Source organism: Quercus robur, chromosome 2 (assembly GCF_932294415.1).
Source record: "Quercus robur chromosome 2, dhQueRobu3.1, whole genome shotgun sequence".
NCBI lineage: Eukaryota > Viridiplantae > Streptophyta > Magnoliopsida > Fagales > Fagaceae > Quercus > Quercus robur.
In genome coordinates, this window is record NC_065535.1 from 75,758,509 (window position 1) to 75,781,232 (window position 22,724).

Below are 22,724 nucleotides of genomic sequence, written 5' to 3' on the forward strand. Positions count from 1 at the left end.
ATGTGTGTGTTCAATTATGATATGGAGAGATAGAGATATCCAAAAACTATAATGTAATGTAAATGACCACTTGAATAAAGAAGTTTTATCTATATTATATTATCTTTAGATTTCTTTATTTTGTCTTGATATTTCTTTTACTAGTATATAGATATTTCGAGCGTAATACGTTATAAGTTCATATAAAATTTGTAAAGTTGTGATTTTCAACTATGTTTTGTTGGCTTTAATTCTATGTCAAATTTGATTGTATTCTGCATTTAAAATTCTTCTCCATCTAAATAGAATAGTTATGATTACTATATAATCATTCATTTTGAACTCTCTCATTTTCTGTTTTTGTGGAGGTGATTTTGTAGACTTGCATGCCAATATTGCCTATCATGGACCAAGAACCCATAATATACACTGTGGATTAGGTTTGGATCAAATACCCATTTTCCACAAGTTTGCAGACCATGCTAAGATCATTGCTTATGTTTTTTTATATGATTATTTTTAATTTTTAATTTTGAAATTTAAAATTAATTTACTTTTAAACTAAATTCTTTTTCTTTATACTATCCATTGTTATATTGTAAATAAATAAATTAATGTTGTAAATATTATTGTTCTTTGCTATAATTGAGATACAAAATTTAATTGTTCTATAAAATGAATGGATGTACTACATTACCTAGATTAATTTTAATGTATTTTACTTCATTGCTATGTCAAGTTGATGGTATTTTAAATATGTATAATGTTCCCACGCATTGTTCGGGTTAAATGCTAGTATATATAAAATCAAAACCTTTGACTTTTAATAGATTTTTCCACAATTTTACACGTCAGCACTTTGCAACGGTGCGGCATTGATGGATTCGTGAAACCACAAAGTGTATTTCCTTTTTTTTTTTTTTTTTCTTTAATGCTGTAGTTTCTGTATATTCGTTATCAGATTTGTTTTTGGACTTTATATGCCTTTATATTCCTGTTTGGTCACTGGGAAAATGTGGAAAAGAAAGAAAATTTAGTTTTATTGATGGTAAAGTTTTCATCTTTTTTTGGGTGGTTGGGGGTGGGGGATATTGTTTAACTTAGTTGAGGAAACCAGAATACAATTGAATATGATATTAAAAGAATTTAAAATATCAATTTTTGTCTGGTTTTCTGGGCATCCAAACTGAGCCTAATTAATTTCAGGTGGGTTCTGTTTGTTTGTTGTATCAGTTGTCTGTCTTTTTTATTTATATTTATATCTACTGCTGGATTGGATTTTTTGTACTCAGAGCTGTGTTTGGCTAAGAAGACAACTAGGTGTCCTCTTTAAGGCACTGTCTCAGTTTCCATTAACGGGCAACTCATGAATTGTACGGTTGACTTTGCATTAAATTCTTGCAGAAAGGACCCAATATTGCTTTGAAATAGTCTCCATCTTTATTTTGTTTGAAGCATACTCAACAAAATGTCTTTTTTTGTTTCAATTTTTAGCTGTCATGAATTATTTCATTGTGGGAAGGTGCTGTTCTAATATGATGTAGATCTTGCTTTTGTTTGCAACTCATTGCTTGGTTGTCCTTATATGGGATCTCCATGGAAATGGCTATGTTTTTAGTTTCAGAAAACATTTTAAGCTTAATAGTTTATCATTGGAGAGCAGGCTACTATCCCTTTGCAGAATCCTTAAAAATCATTAGGATCAGTTGTGGTGGTGGCTTCTCAAAATTTACCACTAGATGTCAAACTTTAGTGTCAAATTTGCCAGTGTTTTCAGTTTCAAAAAGCATTTTAAGCGTAATAGTTTATGATTGGAGAGAAGAATTCAATCCCTTTGCAGACTTAAAACTCATTATATATTTATTTTGATCTTTCCTCTCTATTATTTTTTCTTGAACTCAGGGGGAGAACCATAGAAGATCAAATTCTACTAGGGCTTTGTCTCTTTAAAGAATGGTTAGTGATATTTTTACTTTAATTTTATGATTTTTCCCTTACCAATATAGAATTTTCTAATGTTCTTTCACTATCAGATTTTTATTACTGCAAGGACCAGTTTCGAGGGTATGATTTTTTGAAATTGTGTTCTAGCCCATGCATGACAGGAAATTTGATGGGTTTGTAAATCTTTGATCTCAGAAATATGAATAAAAAACATTTAATATTTTTCTTTGTTTGGTTTGTTGGTGCTGAGATGTAAACATTTAAGATTTTTTGTTTGGCTGAGGAGGGTCACTTTGTCAAGAGTGTAGTAATTATGTGGTTCTAGACTTCAGCTCTGTTTTCATTGCTTTTAATTCAGACTTAGAATAGTTTGAATTTGTTGGCTTTCTTTTATTTTAGATTTAGGATTGAGGTTGGAAAGTATATTTAATTAAGTGAGTTACTGCCAATGATGGGCTATATTTTCCAGTTGCAGAAACCTAACAAAAATTGATGTTATTTGTAAATTACAATGGAATACCTGTTAAAATAGTTGTTTTTTTAAACCCATTACAAAAATTGTTTTTATTGAAGTTTTAGAATGGTGGATAAAGTAGCTTTTGCTTTTTTAAAATCAATACAAATAACAATATGGGACTCAAATTGTTCATAGCTAAACTTGCGAATTTCATAAGATTTGTTATTGTTTCTGACCTCAACTCAAATAAACTTCAATTCTAAATATTCTGAAGTAATATGTTTGCATATGTAGATGTGGGTCATGGGTTTGTATATTAGGTCATTCTTTCCGTTGGGTTTGTGTTTGAACAACTTTCAGTGAGTTCATTTGGGTGTTATGAACACATATTCCTACCTCTCTTTTTCATCCTTTTCTAATAATATAATATCAGTTTGTGTTTAATATATTGTAGATTAAATAGTATTTACTGATGTATCTTAGTCATTGGCAGCTTGGGGGAGGTTTGATATTGTGGGTCTTCTAAGATAGAAGTTCAATAGCAGTTTTGGGTATATGGGGACAATCAAAGATGCAATGGGCATAGATTATGAATCAATCTTTTGCTGTGATGTTAACAACCACACCATTGTTCAAATGAACTCACGAAACACCGGGTATGAACTAAAGATTTTGAGCTAAATGATATGGTCTCCATGTATCTTTTAGTTTTGTTTTTAATTTTTTCATTCCACTTATCTTTCAACCTTGCAGTGCCACGAGTACACAATTGAAGAGCTCATCACAAAGAGCTTCAACAACTCTTTAGCAATCAGATTGGCCAGATGAATATGGAGAAAGGTACATCATGGACAACAGTACCTAATCTTTCTCCCTCTCTCTTTGGTATTGGAACACCAATGTTTCATTTTTTTTTTTTTTTTTTTTTTCCTTTTGGGTTTTCAATTCTGGCAGATTATTATTGGAACACCAGTGTTTGAAGAAATGCTTAAACTGAACTTTGGATCAGATGTGTGGCACCCAATTGTTTATTCACACACTATGCTATTTACAGATTTTTTTTTAAATTTTGTTGTGCATTGTGATATCAATATTTGGTTAAGATTAATACTTTGAAATAGATTCTCATGTTGTTGTTGCTCTATGGTTAGATACATAATTTGGATCTATGTAACTTTCTTCCTACCAGATAGTTAGGTACTCTTTTATTTTTTGGTAAAAATGTCCACACCCTGCTGTTGTTGATTAGTCATAAAGTTAATTAAGCTATTTGTGTCTTAGTGAGAAGAACATGTATTTTCATGTTCTATGGTTCTATCTACCAAATTACTCTCAGTTCTTGGTTTGCAAAAGTCTGATTGCAAAATTAAGATTAGGGCTCTTATAGAGAAGACAGTGACAATGTGCCATTTTTCCAGGGCTTTCTGCCATGGAAGCTTATGCTGCTATGCAAAGGGTTCACCCAATGAAATTTGGATTTCATTAGCATATCAAATTTCAGTTTGAGTCCGACAAAATCTTTATTCAAAATTTCCACATTTTCCCTCCTTTCAATGAGTTCATCCTTCAATTGATTGATCTCACTTTGCAAAGCCATCTCACGGGCAACATGCAAACCTTTCAGTTCTACTTTCTCAGCCTTAGATTGCCTTATTTCTTTTTCTAATGATCCACTTCTCAATTCCCATTCTTTGAGTGTAGCATCAAACAAGGTCTGCTTTTCTGACAAACTTGAAATATCAGATTGCATTTGTACTTCTCCCTAGAGAATTGTTCTTGGACATCATGCAATGAGGTGGTCAGAGTAACCTAAGAGTTTCGACAAAAATTTCTTCTTTCTAATCATTTTAGTGTCTAAAGAGAAGTTATATTTAGGATTTTGTAGAATTTTTTTGTTATTTCTATAATCCTATTTGATAACAAGCCATTGATGAATTTGGGATATAGAGTCTAGATGATTCTAGAGTAACCTAAGAGTCTCAACTAGGGGCTAAAACTTATTGACTATTGGTCCATTAAAAAATGTAATGGAGTGTTTCTGTAATTTTGTTTTAGGATTATTTGGTTTACTGTTTAATATAATTGAGATTTTGACGTAAGATTCCTAGGTTGGAGTTATCATTTTTTATACAATATGGAAAATCACTTGATGATGACCTTTTTAAGCTGGCAACAACATGGTACAATGTTATTTTCTTCTACTTCCAACAGAGTAACCAGCTTAAATTTTTATTTTTTTTTAAATTTTTTATAAGTAATAAGAATATATTAAAAAGAAGAGGGGTGTCACTTGAGTATACAGGAAGTATACATCAAGGACAAATACAAATCAAGTGCATAAAGTACAAAAGTCCATGAACCCATGGACTGAAGAAAAAGATCGAAAGCCAATCACTGTAACCCAATCCAGAAGAGTTTTAAGGTAGAAGAGTTTAAGATCTGCAACTGATCTCTCTAAATCCTCAAAATGCCGGTTATTCCTCTCCCTCCAAATGCACCACATCAAACAATGGGGCACATCCATCCAAATAGTTGAATTCCGATGCCTCCCCAACATTCCTTGCCAACAAGCCAACAGATCCACCACTGTTTTCGGCATAACCCAATGAATGCCAAGCAGAGTAAACACCATAGACCATAAATGAAAAGCAATAGAGCAATGGATAAAGAGGTGGTCAACAGATTCCCCATTTGTTTTACACATACAACACCAATCCAAAATCGAAATCTGCCGTTTCCTAAGATTATCAATAGTCAAAATATTCCCTAAAGCTGCAGTCCACACAAAAAAAGGGAGTTATTAAGACCTGAAATTTCAAGGAAGAAACTGAAAAACACAAGGAACTAATTTTCTATAAAATTTGATGTGATTCAAAGATTGTTTGTTTGGTTAAAGAATTGAAGTTTAGCACTAAACTTTGAGCGAGTTGAAATATGATGCAAGAATGAGCTTTTGGTATGAAATTTGGTGTGACAACATCTCTCATACTGAATCTAAACATGTAAAAAGGGTTTAAGTATTTTGTAGTGTAACATAATCTATTATGCTTTTCAATTCATGTTCACTATTTTAAGTCATGATATTCAGTCACCTGGCATAAAGGGAAAAAAAAAAAATTCAGAGGTTGAAATCCATTTTTCATTCCCTGTAATTGAAGAGTGTTTATGATAATAAGTGAGATATATGATTTGTTGCAGTGGGTATTTTGGCTTTGGAAAAGTTTTTCCATATTAATAAAGCATAGTCACACTCATTATGGCTTTGGGAAGCTGTAAGTGAAGGGTACCTATACCAATGCTGATTTGCTCCTGTTCCTGTTGCGGTTAGAATTAAATTGTACCATTGTGTGTGTGGTGCATTTGCTTTATGGGTTGTAAATATTTTTGGTGTTTCGGCTATTTTTGTTTCAGGTGAATTTCATGTAAGATGTGGTTGAGATTTATAATAGAAATGGTATGTTTAGCTAATTTCAAGCAAACCTTGCACATCTTTCTCTTCTGCAATTCTGTTATTTCAGGTCATAACCTTCATGATCCTTTGTATTTGAGATATTTACATGATAAATAGTCTTCAAAAGTATGTTCTTTTAGGTTAACACTATAATAATTGAAAGCAAGAAACTCCTAATCTGTAGCATCTCCCTTCTTTGATTACAAGGACTGCACTGCTCATATTGTCATTTTCCTGTGGTGCTAATGACTAACATGAATACATTCTTTTCTTAAGTTATCAATTTGTACTTTACCATATAATTAAATGTTATCAGTGTAGTTTCTTCATTTATATGGTTGGGAAAATTACAAAGAGGTAAACTGTGGTTAGAAGTGATTGGATTCATATGAACATAAAATGTTTGGGTTGGAAGATCAAATCAAAACATTGAGAAAACAAATCAAGGAGTTGAAGAAGAGGCTGTTCGAATCAAAATAGAACTTTATCCGATGACTGTTGTAATAAGCTTTTTATTTTATTTTTGCCATTTCATTCCATACCGTGTATTTCCTTGTTGTAGAATGCTTATTATTTTTTTTATGTTAAGCACCTCATGGTAATCAAAAGTGAAGAAAATTTTGCATTAAAAATGTCTAGACATGGATTCGTACGTGCTATGGAGACATGGACTGTTTAACAGCAAAATTAGTTAGAGAACTTTATCCTGTCTTTTATAATAAACTGCTTTTTCCTTCACCTTTTTAGTCTATACAATACAATGTATTTCTCGGTAGTGGAATGATGCTGATTCTTCTCTCTCTCTCTCTCTGGCCCCCCCCCCCCCCCCTTTTTTTTTCAACCTTAATTAGGGTATGCAAAATTGAAGAACAATTTTTCACTAAATATGTTCATCCAAAATATCAATGCGCTCACAAAAAATAAGGGGAATAGTTCAAATATAATATAAACTTGCGCATCGCACAAGTTAGCAACTAGTTATATAAAAATTACAAATCCTTTATTAAAAGAATCAAAGTTCGTGGGTCTCCTCACCTATTGTTATAACTATTAAATTATATAAAAAAAAATTAAGACAATTAAGAGTTAATTTTTGTCCAAAATTTTGGTATAAGTCAAGCCACAAAGAAACGCATGACAATGTTTCAGAAAAAAGAAAAATCCATGATGTATTTCAATAGAAAATTGTAGTAGTGAATGTTTCAAGCTAGACTTTTGACTGAAGGGAGTTTCATGATATTTAATACAGAACCAAATTACTTCAATTAAAGATTCAAATGATTGGATTTCAGGTAAATCTTAGTTAAATTTGGTTAATCCAATCAAAATTGATTGAAATCAACAAAAAAATTGAGCAGATAAAATTTGGTTAATCTCTTTATAAAAGACTTAAATTCCATTAAAATTTAAAAGCTAATAAAATATGGCATCAACAACACTGATATTTTGGCAATGAGTAGAAATCAAAGCAGTAGAGCTATTGATTTTTTCCAGTGTCCTTTTGTTTTTCAATGCTATGTTTAGGATGTAATATAATTGAGTTCAGTTAGAGAGTGCTAGTGCAGTAAATCTAAATGTTTATATCTTAAATAATACATTTAGTTTATTATTAAAAAACATTAACATTAACAATAACAACAAAGGGCAAACCTTGAAAACAAGAAAAAACAAGCAAATATTAAAAGTAACTTTAAAAAAGGCAGACCAAATTGAGAGAGAGTCTAAAGACAAGCGAAGTAACAGATCCTAAGCTTAAGGGGAGTAACATGGTACATTAGCCTTTTGATAAAAGCACTTCACTCACCAAATTTTTTAAGTTAATGGATGAGGAACCAAGTGGACTTGTGGCCTCTTCAGCCAATTTTTTCCACTCCATGGCCTTTTTCTTCATTTTCTTTCCCTTATCTCCTTCCAACAATTCTCTTACCATCTTCTCTACTTCCTCTCTTTTGACATCAAAGTCAATTTCCATGCCGATGGCCCATTCATTGCACGTATACTTACAATTTGTTCGCTGATCTGCAAAGAATGGTAAGCAAAGCATTGGCACTCCTGCACATACACTTTCAATGGTTGAATTCCAGCCGCTATGTGTCAAGAACCCTCCAATTGAGGGGTGGTTTAGCACTTCCTCTTGAGGGCACCAACTAGTTATTAGACCTCTCTCTTTAATTTCCTCCTGAAACTCAAGTGACAAAATCGTTGATCCACCTTCAACTAAGTCAGACCTAATTATCCACAAAAATGGGTGCTTACTATTTGCAAGTCCCCAACCAATTTCAACCAATTGCGATGGTGTCATGACAGCTACACTACCAAAACTCACATATATCACTGAGTTTGGTGCCTTTGAATTAAGCCAATTAAGGCACTCGGTTTCTTCCTTCCATAAACCATACCCAATTGATTCCAAATGATCATTGGATAAGTGATTGAGTAGTGGTTCTAGAGGGCCAATAGCATATACATGAGGAAACATGGTAGAGAGACCATGCAAAACTTCTTGCTCTAACTCATCGAATGTGTGAACAATAATTCCTGAAGCACTAGGAGCTCTCTCTGCTCCATAAGTCACAAATCTAAAAAATATATCATTTGGATCAATGGTTTGTACATGGCTTGGAAGATCCCTCAAACGTACATCTCTCATTCCAGGAATCCAGTCTATAATTGTGTCAAGATACCCATTTGTCAAATAGCTCTCATCTGCAAAGACAAAAGGTTTTCAGCATACAATGATTAATTACAATTAAATAATGCAAGATTTCAATTGGATTTTGCACTTTTTGTTATACCTTTAAGAGGTATGATGCCTTTGTCCTTAAGAGAAGGAATCTGCTGAATACCCATTACAGTGCAAGCAGAGAGAGTGAAGAACAACACGATAGGGATTTTGAATTCTTGAGCAGCAGTAATTGTAAACACCATGCCAGCGTCTGAAACAATACAAGTAACTGGAGGATTATCTGAAGTTGCACTGTTGAGTTTTACAAGGAGGTCAGAAAATGGAGCCAAGAAGTAGTTGTTCATAATGGATTCACAAAGAGAAGGGATGTCTTGGGTGGCATTGATATCTGATGGAGGAAGGCCATCAGGGATGGTTTCGAATCGAAAGTCAGGCAAGCCATCTAAGGAGTTGGGACCTCTGGATTTCATAAAACGTTGGTGGTTGAACTCAGTGTTCACAAAGGTTATGTGAAACCCTTCATGGAGGAGAAGCTTTGAAAGCTTTAGCATTGCCTTCATGTGACTTTGAATTGGGAGTGGAATACAAACTGCATGAGGCTTATCAGCTACTTGTGTCTTTGAATCCATTTCTTTCGTTCTGTAGTGTGTGTGAGTGCAAAATGCATATGCCTAGTCTTATAATATATACATTCTCTTCCTTGGACGCCAAACATATGAGAAATATCCAACCGCTGCTCTTTGACTCCTCTTCCTTGAACGCCAAACACATGAGACAGCTCTTTTGACTCTTTCTCTTCCTTCCTTGAACGCCAAACATATGAGACTCTTTCAAATAATGGACAACTTTTTCTCTTTTTGCTTAATAAAGAATGACTGCCGACAATCGCATAATAAGCGTATATGCCCATTCATTTATATCTTATAATATAGTTTCTCTTCCTTTTGTGTGCTTGACAAGTGACAAGTCACTGTCAACCCACATGAACATCATTCAAAAATACACTCTACCTCTTTTGTTTTTTTAATATAACATTATAACTACTTAATACTTATGCTTTTTTTTTTTTGAGAAACTATTTAATACTTATTCGATTTGTGTGCTTTGCCCACATATCAGAACACTACGAGTGCAATGATTAAGACTATATATTTTAGACCTATTTTAGTATTACTATTTAATACGTACATCAATATCAATTTATTTATAAGCATCAATATCAATTCTATTACCTTCTCAAAACAAAAAATATATCAATTCTATTATAAATATTATATATATATATATATATTTTCTGAGAATATTATATAGGTAAAAATACACTTTTTGTTTTTATATTTTGAACCGATTTTTATTTTGATTTTTAAAATAATTTTGCTTCTAATGTAGTTCCTAAAAAAAATAATTATATTTTGGTCCTTATTGTCAATCCACTAACAAAAAAGTCATTAGTGGCAAATGAAATGCACGGTTAATGTTAGATGCTGATGTGTCCATTAAAATAATATTTAGAAAATTATTTGGCATATTTAAAAAAAAAAGTTATGTCAGTTCTATTTTGGTCTTTAAAATTATTTGAACCGATTTCTATTTGGATTTTTAAAATAATTTTGCTGCTAATGTAGTCCCTAAAAAAAAACAATTCTATTTTGGTCCTTACTGTTACTCCACTAACAGAAAAGTCATACATGACAAATGAAATGCACTATTAGTGTCAGAGGCTAACGTGTCCATTAAAATAATATTTAAAAATTTATTTGGCACATCAAGGTTTTAATTTTTTTAAAAAGTCATGTCAAAAAATTTAAACAAAGAAAATAAAATTTAAAAAAAAAACATTTAATTAAAAACAGTTTTTACTTTTCATTATTATTATTATTTTTTTTGGTAAGAAACTTGTTCTTAATGATCTTCCCCAGATCAAAACATACACTTGTTGCCTTCTTCTTTTCTATTGTTGCTATTTTCCTTTTCTTTTATATTTTGACATTTAAATAACATTCCAGATAATGTCAGATTAATTTCACATATTAATATGAATTTCGAGTAAAGTAAGTTGTCCATGTTTCGTGAATTTTTGAAGCACTTAAGGTGATAAAAGTGAGAAATCAGAGTTGTGACTCAAACTGAATTAGTTCTAGTTTTCCATTTGGTGGGAAATTTTTAAAGCAACCAAAGAAACTCCAAAAAAAAAAAAAAAAAAACTGTCATTTTCTACTCACCCAAAACCCCATCACAGCAAACAACAATATTCACAATAAACTTCAACAAATAAGAACACCCAGCAACAAAGAATACCATTGGTAGAAAGAAAATAACCTTAATCTGTACCAAATTCCCAAAACCCACATACATAGCCGAAGCCCACATCCAAGTTGTTTTTGAGATTAACCCAAATCTGAACCATTTTGAAGCCAATCAACCATTATTCCCTTGAAACCCCAAAAATCAAAATAAAGATAATTTGTAGACCAAAGAGCTTCAGCCTTCAGCTCTACGCCCTCCACCGCCGCATCATCTTCCTCATCCCTCTGGCCAGTCCTCCACCTTCGTCACGAGGCAGATCAGCCTTTTATTGATTTGGATCTTGACTCTTGACTTGCAGACCGGCCTTGTATTGATTCGGTTGCTGTCACGGCATGGCTGGCGGCAGCCCAATGCGAAACCAGTGAAGTTGAAATGGGTTCAAAGTGGCGCTTTGGTTGAAGATTAACCGAATGAGGGTGGTGATTTAAGAAGTGTGGTGGTCGGGTTCTGGGTTTCAAAGTGAGTTTGGTGATTGACGAAGTGTGGGTTGTGGCTTCTGGGATTTGATGATTTTCTGGTTTTAAACTTTCTGGGCTTGTGGCTTTGGGATTTGATGATTTTGCTGGGGTTTGAGAAAATGAGGGCTTTGAGATTTATGATTTTGTTTTTGAGCTGAATTTTTTGGGTTTTTTGTGTCTGTTTCTCAAGAAAATTTATGGGTTCGCTGGTTTGTTTGAGGGGAAGAACATGAAGTTCATGTTCTGGGGAAAGAAGAAATGAATTTTCTTACGGAAAAAAAATGAGAAGTCAAAAAAAAGAAAAGAAAAGAAAAAAAAAGTAAAACAAAAAATTAATTTAATTAGATTAATGTTTATTTTTAATTTTTGTTTTAATTGTCTGACTGGCTTTTTTTTATTAATTTAAATACTGACCTGGCATTTAAAAAATGCCAAATAATTTTTTTAATATTATTTAAGAGAGGTGTTATGTCTACAACATTTTTACAATATTTTTACAACAAATCATAGGTGGTTAATTGTTATTGGTTCAAATTTGAACTTAACATTAAGATTACTTTTTTGACCTAATAATAACAATCAGTAACAACCTGTCACTTAAGATTTGTTGTAAAAATATTGTGGATATATCATTACTCTTATTTTAATGGACATGCATTTAAAATGTCAACCGTGTATTCTATTTGCCACGCAGACTTTTCTATAAAAGGGTTGACGACAATAATCAAAATAGAATTAGTTTTCTATTTTTAGGGACTACATTAGTAGCAAAATTAATTTAGAGACCAAAATGTTAATCAGTCCAAAATGTATGGACCAAAAGTATATTTTCGTCTATTATATATTATATATTACTAGTATAATGAATTAACATTTTAGGTAGAGTTTAAATTATTAAATAAGATATGAGTTGATAATTTTAAATATTGTAAACAAATTATATGGACTTTTTTTTTTTGGGTAAACAGACGATTCATTATGAAACTAAAACATTACAACAGGATCATGGCACTGCCTATTAAAGTGCATGCCAGCAAGATCATCCATAAACACATTTAGAATGTCCTCAAGCGGACTAAGAAAAGAAAGAAAATCAATGTCTTGCTTAGTGCCCCTCCTAGTAAGCACATCCGCACATCGGTTAGCTTCGCTATAGCAATGCTTGAATTGAATCCGGTGGAATTGAGTCACCAACTGCCTACAGTCTTCCAATATAGGAGATATGACATTGTTCTTATAATTTAAATTAAGCAAAGCATTCACAATTGCTTTGGCATCAATTTCTATAATCAAAGAAGGTAGATGTAAGTTGTTGCAGAGAATTAAGCCATCTCTTAGCCCCCATAACTCAGCCATAAAGCTGTTTGTTGCACCGATATGCCTGGAGAATCCAGCCATCTATTCACCCCTGTCATCTCTAACAACTCCTCCACACCCAGCTGAACCCGAGTGAGTACAGAAGGCACCATCAGTGTTCAATTTTGCCACTTCCTCAGGTGGTCTTTCCCAACGGATTATTTTGATGACTTTACGGATTGGACTTCTAGGAGAGTGTACACAATACAAAAATTCTTTAGTTTGCCTGATTATCTCAGCAGCCAGCCCTGGGTTTTGGGTCTTCCTTTTAAACACAAAGTTGTTTCTACTTTTTCAAACATTCCAAATCGCAAAAGGAAAGATCATACTCCAAGGAGGCTTTCCAACAATGAGACTCTTAAACATCCTTCCATTTGCATTCAGCCACTCCTGCAGGTTTGCATTCCAAAATTCGCGGTTTGTAGCTTGAATTCCCAGGTAGCACTACAACCTCTTACTGCCAATCTTTCCACACAGTGGGGACCACCCTAAACGCCTCTCTCTAGGCTAACACGGGCTGACCAAACACTAAACAAGAAAGATACCGGGTCTATATATATATATATATATATATATATTTTATACTTAGCTATAAGCCTGAAATGGTGCACCAGTATTAACTAGTATCGAAATATTTCGTTTCCTTAATCAAACAAGTACGGTATTGACTTTCTTGCGCCAAGCACATGAGAAATTACCATAATGGGCAATCTTTTCTCTTTTTGCTGAATAAAGAATGACTACTAGCAATAGTTTGTCACATAATAAGATTTGTTGTAAAAATGTTGTAAGCGTAGTATCTATATATATAATAATAGGTAAAACTGAGAGAAAATTCAATTAAATTTCAAATTGAAATTCAATTAACGTCTAATTTTGCGTCACTTGTCTCATCTAATCTAAATTTTAGAATTTTGTGCCAAGTGAGTTAATTTAGTGTAAAAATTGAATTTCAATTAGAGCTTAATTTTGCGTCACGTATCTTATCTAATCTAAATTTTTAAAATTTTGTGCCAAATTAATTAATTTAGTGTAGAAAACGAGGAGTCCAATATAATAAACCATAAAAAACATAATCATATAACTAAAAAAAAATTCAAATTTATAAATCATCTATATATATATAATAGGTAAAACTTAGAGAAAGTTGAATTAGAATTTGAAATTATAATCCAATTATGCACATGTCTAAATTTATGTGGGGACTACACCATAATTATTCACTTAAGCATATGCCATGTGTCTACTTAAGTTTTTTAATCTTTGTATCAAGTGAGTTAATGAGTACAAAATACTAAGAATCTAATATTAATAAACTATAAAAATTTTAAAAAATATAATTACATATACTCAATAAAAATCACCACATGTTTCTCAAAAAATTAATAAAATAAAAATCACTACACGTTCTATCTTATTAAAAATTAGAAAAAACAAATGATTATAAGTAGTATTAAATTTAGGTAAGAATTTTAATATGTGACTAATTATATTTACTTTAAAAAAATAATTTGACTAATTATCTATATTTTATAATAAAAATTTGTGTTTAATTTTAAATGTATCTATACGTATACATGTGTTACATGTTTTTTTTTAAAAATAATAATTTGACTAATTATTTATATTTTTATAATAAAATTTTGTTTAATTTTAAATGCATCCATGCGTTTGCATGGAGTTACATGCTAGTTACTTATAAAGGACGAATCATTTGGCCTAAGAAAAAAAAAATCATATTATAACTGGCAGCTGCCCTTTAATTTTATATCAACTTTAGCCAACGTATGCATACCACCGATATTATATGTAATATGGGTTTTAAATAGCTCAATTAGAAAAGCTTCTAGACATAAAATAAGAGATTTGTAGTATCAATCTCATCTACACCAAAAATTTATTGATGTCTTAGTTTGATAATAAAAAACAATCGTTATCGAGTGGATGTCATAAAGTAGACGATAAATAACAATTGTTATATATAATAAACTAATAATATAGTTACAGTTGTTATGACTTTAACTAATGTATGCATAGTACCGATTTTATATGTAATATAGTTTAAGTTGTTATGAATGTAAAGTGGTAGACACTTTTTTGACATGCAGTGTAACCTCTAAAACTCAATCGAGATTGCCACCTCCTCTTCCCAAACAAGTTTGACATCGTCTTATGCCAATTAAATAGTTTGGCACTATCAAGAATGCTTCAAATAACATATATAAATGTGAGTGTTCAATTATGATATGGAGAGATAGAGATATCCAAAAACTATAATGTAATGTAGATGACCACTCGAATAAAGAAGTTTTATCTATATTATATTATCTTTAGATTTCTTTATTTTGTCTTAATTTTTTTGTAGGTAGTCAAGAATTCTTGCCTTTGGCTTTGGCTTTTTTGGCTTAATTGCCTTGCCTTGACTTGAATTCTTTTGTCCTACATTGGAAAGATAGTTTTCCTCTTTCTACCTTATAAGGGATGAACCAATGAGAAAGAGTACCAAAAAAGCCAAAGCCAAAGGCAAGAATTCTTGAGTACCTATAATTTCTTTTACAAGTATATGGATTAACCAAACTAGTGGTACTCTTTCTCACTGGTTCATCCCTTATAAGGTAGAAGGAGGAAAGCTATCTTTCTAATGTGGGACAAAAGAAATCATGCCAAGGCAAGGCAAGGCAATCAAGCCAAAAAAGCTAAAGCCAAAGGCAAGAATTCTTGAGTACCTACAATTTCTTTTACAAGTATATGGATATTTCGAGTGTAATACGTTGTAAGTTCATATAAAATTTGTAAAGTTGTGATTTTCAACTATGTTTTGTTAGCTTTAATTCTATGTCAAATTTGATTGTATTCTGCATTTAAAATTCTTCTCCATCTAAATAGAATAGTTATGATTACTACATAATCATTCATTTTGAACTCTCTCCTTTTCTGTTTTTGTGGAGGTGATTTTGTAGATTTGCATGCCAATATTGCCTATCATGGACCAAGAACCCACAATATACACTATGGATTAGGTTTGGATCAAATACCCCTTTTCCACAAGTCTGTAGACCATGCTAAGATCATTGCTTACGTTTTTTTTTATATGATTATTTTTAATTTTTAATTTTGAAATTTAAAATTAATTTACTTTTAAACTAAATTCTTTTTCTTTATACCATCCATTGTTATATTGTAAATAAATAAATTAATGTTGTAAATATTATTGTTCTTTGCTATAATTGAGATACAAAATTTAATTGTTCTATAAAATGAATGGATGTACTACATTACCCAGATTAATTTTAATGTATTTTAATTCATTGCTATGTCAAGTTGATGGTATTTTAAATATGTATAATGTTCCCACGTATTATATGGGTTAAATGCTAGTATATATAAAATCAAAACCTTTGACTTTTAATAGATTTTTCCACAATTTTACACGTCAGCATTTTTTTTTTAATTTTTAAATCCAGTTTATTTTTTTCTCTATTAAATATACTAGTTTGTAACCTCATACATATGAATAGATACATTTAAATATATACAATAAGATACATAATATAATTCATATATATATAATTTAAATACTATTGATAATTATTTTTATATTTTATTAACTCTTTAAAAAATTTTATAAAGACATTTTTAGGTATAAAATGTAAATTGTCCATTTTTTTTTAAACTTCCATTTTTTTTAATTATTGGGAAGCATTTTTTTTTACCATTTATTTATTCTAAACTTTTTGATTTTTAAATTTAATAACTCACTTGAATAAATATTTATTATCTGGTCCCACATTTAATTCTAAAATTAAAAAATAAAACACTTTAAGAATAAATAATTTAAGAGACATGCCCTAAAATTGGAGAAATTATAAGGTTTTCATAATAAACAAGTGATGTGGTCTATTATTATTCTATTAAAAGACTCCCACTTATTTAAAATCATGAAATTTTAAATAAAAATTAAATACAAACTCAGGAATTTTTAATAATTTAAAGTTTCTTACTTAAATAGTGTACAAATGACGTGTTACACAAGTACAGAATAATTTGGAGTTTTTTACGCATTAATGTTCTCTGAAATATGATACTCTTCCCCTCTTTCACTCTCAGTTTTCTCTCCACAACCCAGACCATCCTCTCCCAAAACTCGACGCCTCCACCTCCTCCAGCACCACCCATCTCTCACTCACGACAGTTTATCCTCCTCTCTCCTCATCAGTTCTTCTCTCCCACAACCTGTGGTTCTTCTCAGGTTCTATTTCTTCTCAGTTCGCACTGCCAATGGAGTCCACCGATCTATTTTCTTTTTTCTCCCGATATGGGTTTTGGTCTTAATAGCCTCCATCACCAGTCCCTTATTACCGGTCACCACTAACGTCCTTCGCCGGCACCGCTTGAAAGATTTCACCGACCGTCATCAGCTGCCATCACCACCGCCGGTAGTAACCAAAAATAAATATTTTAGAAAACCCCAACAGACCCTACTAGCCATCACCTCGTGGGTGCCATGGCTGAATTCATCTTCAAAATCGATTGCAACGGTGCGGCATTGGCGGATTCGTGAAACCACAAAGTGTTTTTCCTATTCTTTTTTTTTCTTTAATGTTGTGGTTTCTGTATATTCGTTATCAGATTTGTTATTGGACTTTATATGCCTTTATATTCTGTTTGGTCACTGAGAAAATGTGGAAAAGAAAGAAAATTTAGTTCTATTGATGGTAAAGTTTTCGTCTTTTTTTGGGTGGTTGGGGGTGGGGGATATTGTTTAACTTAGTTGAGGAAACCAGAATACAATAGAATATGATATTAAAAGAATTTAAAATATCAATTTTTGTCTGGTTTTCTGGGCATCCAAACTGAGCCTAATTAATTTCAGGTGGGTTCTGTTTGTTTGTTGTATCAGTTGTCTGTCTTTTTTATTTATATTTATATCTACTGCTGGATTGGATTTTTTGTACTCAGAGCTGTGTTTGGCTAAGAAGACAACTAGGTGTCCTCTTTAAGGCACTGTCTCAGTTTCCATTAACGGGCAACTCATGAATTGTACGGTTGACTTTGCATTAAATTCTTGCAGAAAGGACCCAATATTGCTTTGAAATAGTCTCCATCTTTGTTTTGTTTGAAGCATACTTAACAAAATGTCTCTTTTTGTTTCAATTTTTAGCTGTCATGAATTATTTTATTGTGGGAAGGTGCTGTTCTAATATGATGTAGATCTTGCTTTTGTTTGCAACTCATTACTTGGTTGTCCTTATATGGGATCTCCATGGAAATGGCTATGTTTTTAGTTTCAGAAAGCATTTTAAGCTTAATAGTTTATCATTGGAGAGCAGGCTACTATCCCTTTGCAGAATCCTTAAAAATCATTAGGATTAGTTGTGGTGGTGGCTTCTCAAAATTTACCACTAGATGTCAAACTTTAGTGTCAAATTTGCCAGTGTTTTCAGTTTCAAAAAGCATTTAAGCTTAATAGTTTATGATTGGAGAGAAGGCTTCAATCCCTTTGCAGACTTAAAACTTATTATATATTTATTTTGATCTTTCCTCTCTATTATTTTTTCTTGAACTCAGGGGGAGAACCATAGAAGATCAAATTCTACTTGGGCTTTGTCTCTTTAAAGAATGGTTAGTGATATTTTTACTTTAATTTTATGAATTTTCCCTTACCAATATAGAATTTTCTAATGTTCTTTCACTATCAGATTTTTATTACTGCAAGGACCAGTTTCAAGGCTATGATTTTTTTGAAATTGTGTTCTAGCCCATGCATGACAGGAAATTTGATGGGTTTATAAATCTTTGATCTCAGAAATATGAATAAAAAACATTTAATATTTTTCTTTGTTTGGTTTGTTGGTGCTGAGATGTAAACATTTAAGATTTTTTGTTTGGCTGAGGAGGGTCACTTTGTCAAGAGTGTAGTAAATATGTGGTTCTAGACTTCAGCTCTGTTTCCATTGCTTTTAATTCAGACTTAGAATAGTTTGCATTTGTTGGCTTTCTTTTATTTTAGATTTAGGATTGAGGTTGGAAAGTGTATTTAATTAAGTGAGTTACTGCCAATAATGGGCTATATTTTCCAGTTGCAGAAACCTAACAAAAATTGATGTTATTTGTAAATTACAATTGAATACCTAAATCTGTTAAAATAGTTGTTTTTTTAAACCCATTACAAAAATTGTTTTTATTGAAGTTTTAGAATGGTGGATAAAGTAGCTTTTGCTTTTTTAAAATCATTACAAATAACAATATGGGACTCAAATTGTTCATAGCTAAACTTGCGAATTTCATAAGATTTGTTATTGTTTCTGACCTCAACTCAAATAAACTTCAATTCTAAATATTCTGAAGTAATATGTTTGCATATGTAGATGTGGGTCATGGGTTTGTATATTAGGTCATTCTTTCTGTTGCGTTTGTGTTTGAACAACTTTCAGCGAGTTCATTTGGGTTTTATGAACACATATTCCTATCTCTCTTTTTCATCCTTTTCTATTAATATAATATCAGTTTATGTTTAATATATTGTAGATTAAATAGTATTTACTGATGTATCTTAGTCATTGGCAGCTTGGGGGTGGTTTGATATTGTGGGTCTTCTAAGATAGAAGTTCAATAGCAGTTTTGGGTATATGGGGACAACCAAAGATGCAATGGACATAGATTATGATTCAATCTTTTGCTGTGATGTTAACAACTACACCATTGTTCAAATGAACTCACAAAACACTGGGTATGAACTAAAGATTTTGAGCTAAATGATATGGTCTCCATGATTCTTTTAGTTTTGTTTTTAATTTTTTCATCCCACTTATCTTTCAACCTTGCAGTGCCACCAGTACACAATTGAAGAGCTCATCACAAAGAGCTTCAACAACGTCGACATTGTCCTCTTTAGCAATCAGATTGGCCAGATGAATATGGAGAAAGGTACATCATGGACAACAGTACCTAATCTTTCTCCCTCTCTCTTTGGTATTGGAACACCAATATTTCATTTTTTTTTTCTTTTCCTTTTGGGTTTTCAATTCTGGCAGATTATTATTGGAACACCAGTGTTTGAAGAAATGCTTAAACTGAACTTTGGATTGGATGTGTGGCACCCAATTGTTTATGCACACACTATGCTATTTACAGATTTCTTTTAAATTTTGTTGTGCATTGTGATATCAATATTTGGTTAAGATTAATACTTTGAAATCGATTCTCATGTTGTTGTTGCTTTATGGTTAGATACATAATTTGGATCTATGTGACTTTCTTCCTATCAGATAGTTAGATACTCTTTTTTTTTGGTAAAAGTTTCCACACCCTGCTGTTGTTGATTAGTCATAAAGTTAATTAAGCTATTTGTGTCTTAGTGAGAAGAACATGTATTTTCATGTTCTATGGTTCTATCTACCAAATTACTCTCAGTTCTTGGTTTGCAAAAGTCTGATCGCAAAATTAAGATTAGGGCACTTATAGAGAAGACAGTGACAATGTGCCATTTTTCCAGGGCTTTCTGCCATGGAAGCTTATGCTGCTATGCAAAGGGGTTCACCCAATGAAATTTGGATTTCATTAGCATATCAAATTTCAGTTTGAGTCCGACAAAATCTTTATTCAAAATTTCCACATTTTCCCTCCTTTCAATGAGTTCATCCTTCAATTGATTGATCTCACTTTGCAAAGCCATCTCATGGGCAACATGCAAACCTTTCAGTTCTACTTTCTCAGCCTTAGATTGCCTTATTTATTTTTCTAATGATCCACTTCTCATTCCCATTCTTTGAGTGTAGCATCAAACAAGGTCTGCTTTTCTGACAAACTTGATATATCAGATTGCATTTGTACTTCTCCCTAGAGAATTGTTCTTGGACATCATGCAATGAGGTGGTCAGAGTAACCTAAGAGTTTCGACAAAAATTTCTTCTTTCTAATCATTTTAGTGTCTAAAGAGAAGTTATATTTAGGATTTTGTAGAATTTTTTTGTTATTTCTATAATCCTATTTGATAACAAGACATTGATGAATTTGGGATCTAGAGTAACCTAAGAGTTTCAACTAGGGGCTAAAACTTATTGACTATTGGTCCATTAAAAAATATAATGGAGTGTTTCTGTAATTTGGTTTACTGTTTAATATAATTGAGATTTTGACGTAAGATTCCTAGGTTGGAGTTATCATTTTTTATACAATATGGAAAATCACTTGATGATGACCTTTTTAAGCTGGCAACAACATGGTACAGTGTTATTTTCTTCTACTTCCAACAGAGATTAACTAGCCTAAAAATTATTATTAGTCATTGTAGAAAGGGAGTTATTAAGACCTGAAATTTCAAGGAAGAAACTGAAAAACACAAGGAACTAATTTTCTATAAAATTTGATGTGATTCAAAGATTGTTTGTTTGGTTAAAGAATTGAAGTTTAGCACTGAACTTTGAGTGAGTTGAAATATGATGCAAGAATGAGCTTTTGGTATGAAATTTGGTGTGACAACATCTCTCATACTGAATCTAAACATGTAAAAAGGGTTTAAGTATTTTGTAGTGTAACATAATCTATTTATGCTTTTCAATTTTTGTTTACTATTTTAAGTCATGATATTCAGTCACCTGGCATAAAGGAAAAAAAAATTCAGAGGTTGAAATCCATTTTTCATTCCTTGTATTTGAAGAGTGTTTATGATAATAAGTAAGATATATGATTTGTTGCAGTGGGTATTTTGGCTTTGGAAAAGTTTTTCCATATTAATAAAGCATAGTCACACTCATTATGGCTTTGGGAAGCTGTAAGTGAAGGGTACCCATACCAATGCTGAGTAGCTCCTGTTCCTGTTGCAGTTAGAATTATATTGTGCCATTGTGTGTGTGGTGCATTTGCTTTATGGGTTGTAAATTTTTTTGGTGTTTTGGCTAGTTTTGTTTCAGGTGAATTTCATGTAAGATGTGGTTGAGATTTATAATTGAAATGGTATGTGTTGCTAATTTCAAGCAAACCTTGCACATCTTTCTCTTCTGCAATTCTGTTATTTCAGGTCATCACCTTCATGATCCTTTGTATTTGAGATATTTACATGATAAATAGTCTTCAAGTATGTTCTTTTAGGTTAACACTATAATAATTGAAAGCAAGAAACTCCTAATCTGTAGCATCTCCCTTCTTTGATTACAAGGACTTGCTCATATTGTCATTTTCCTGTGGTGCTAGTGACTAACATGAATATATTCTTTTCTTAAGTTATCAATTTGTATTTTACCATATAATTAATGTTATCAGTGTAGTTTCTGCATTTATATGGTTGGGAAAATTACAAAGAGGTAAACTGTGGTTAGAAGTGATTGGATTCATATGAGCATAAAATGTTTGGGTTGGAAGATCAAATCAAAACATTGAGAAAACAAATCAAGGAGTTGAAGAAGAGGCTGTTCGAATCAAAATAGAACTTTATCCAATGGCTGTTGTAATAAGCTTTTTTTTTTGCGATTTCATTCCATACCGTGTATTTCTTTGTTGTAGAATGCTTATTATTTTTTTTTTATGCTAAGCACCTCATGGTAAGCAAAATTGAAGAAAATTTTGCATTAAAAATGTCTAGACATGGATTCGTACGTGCTATGGAGACATGGAGTGTTTAACAGCAAAATTAGTTAGAGAACTTTATCTTATGTCTTTTATAATAAACTGCTTTTTCCTTCACCTTTTTGGTCTATACAATGTATTTCTCTGTAGTGGAATGATTCTGATTCTTCTCTCTCTCTCTCTCTCTCTCCCCCCTTTTTTTTTCAACCTTAATTAGGGTATGCAAAATTGAAGAACAATTTTTCACTAAATATTTTCATCCAAAATATCAATGCCTTGACAAAAAATAAGAGGAATAGTTCAAATATAATATAAACTTGTGCATCGCACTAGTTAGCAACTAGTTATATAAAAATTACAAATCCTTTATTAAAAGAATCAGAGTTTGAGGCTCTCTTTACCTATTGTTATAACTATTAAATTATATAAAATATAAAAAAAATTAAGGCAATTAAGAGTTAATTTTTGTCTAAAATTTTGGGATTTGCCAAGCCACAAAGGAACGCATGACAATGTTTCAGA

General features: G+C 31.7%; 1 protein-coding gene and 1 non-coding gene across 51 annotated transcripts in view; one reads left to right on the forward strand and one right to left on the reverse strand.

Moving 5' to 3' along the window:
- Nucleotides 1–22,319, forward strand: part of LOC126715054 (uncharacterized) — a 67,486-nt gene extending 45,167 nt beyond the window's left edge. For 3 of the 50 annotated variants that reach the window (XR_007651743.1, XR_007651769.1, XR_007651775.1), the window contains exons 2-5: nt 1,882–1,935; nt 18,207–18,260; nt 19,206–19,368; nt 19,466–19,784. This is a non-coding gene — a transcript (uncharacterized LOC126715054). The other 47 variants (XR_007651748.1, XR_007651765.1, XR_007651766.1 and 44 more) reach the window with 39 other exon arrangements.
- Nucleotides 7,409–9,270, reverse strand: LOC126715049 (7-deoxyloganetin glucosyltransferase-like). The gene is made up of 2 exons (XM_050415481.1): nt 8,627–9,270; nt 7,409–8,537 (listed from the first exon to the last, which is right to left on the reverse strand). The coding sequence occupies exons 1-2, from the start codon at nt 9,144–9,146 to the stop codon at nt 7,606–7,608; spliced, it is 1,452 nt and encodes a 483-aa protein (XP_050271438.1). The 5' UTR covers nt 9,147–9,270; the 3' UTR covers nt 7,409–7,605.
- Nucleotides 22,320–22,724: the final 405 nt, after the last annotated feature.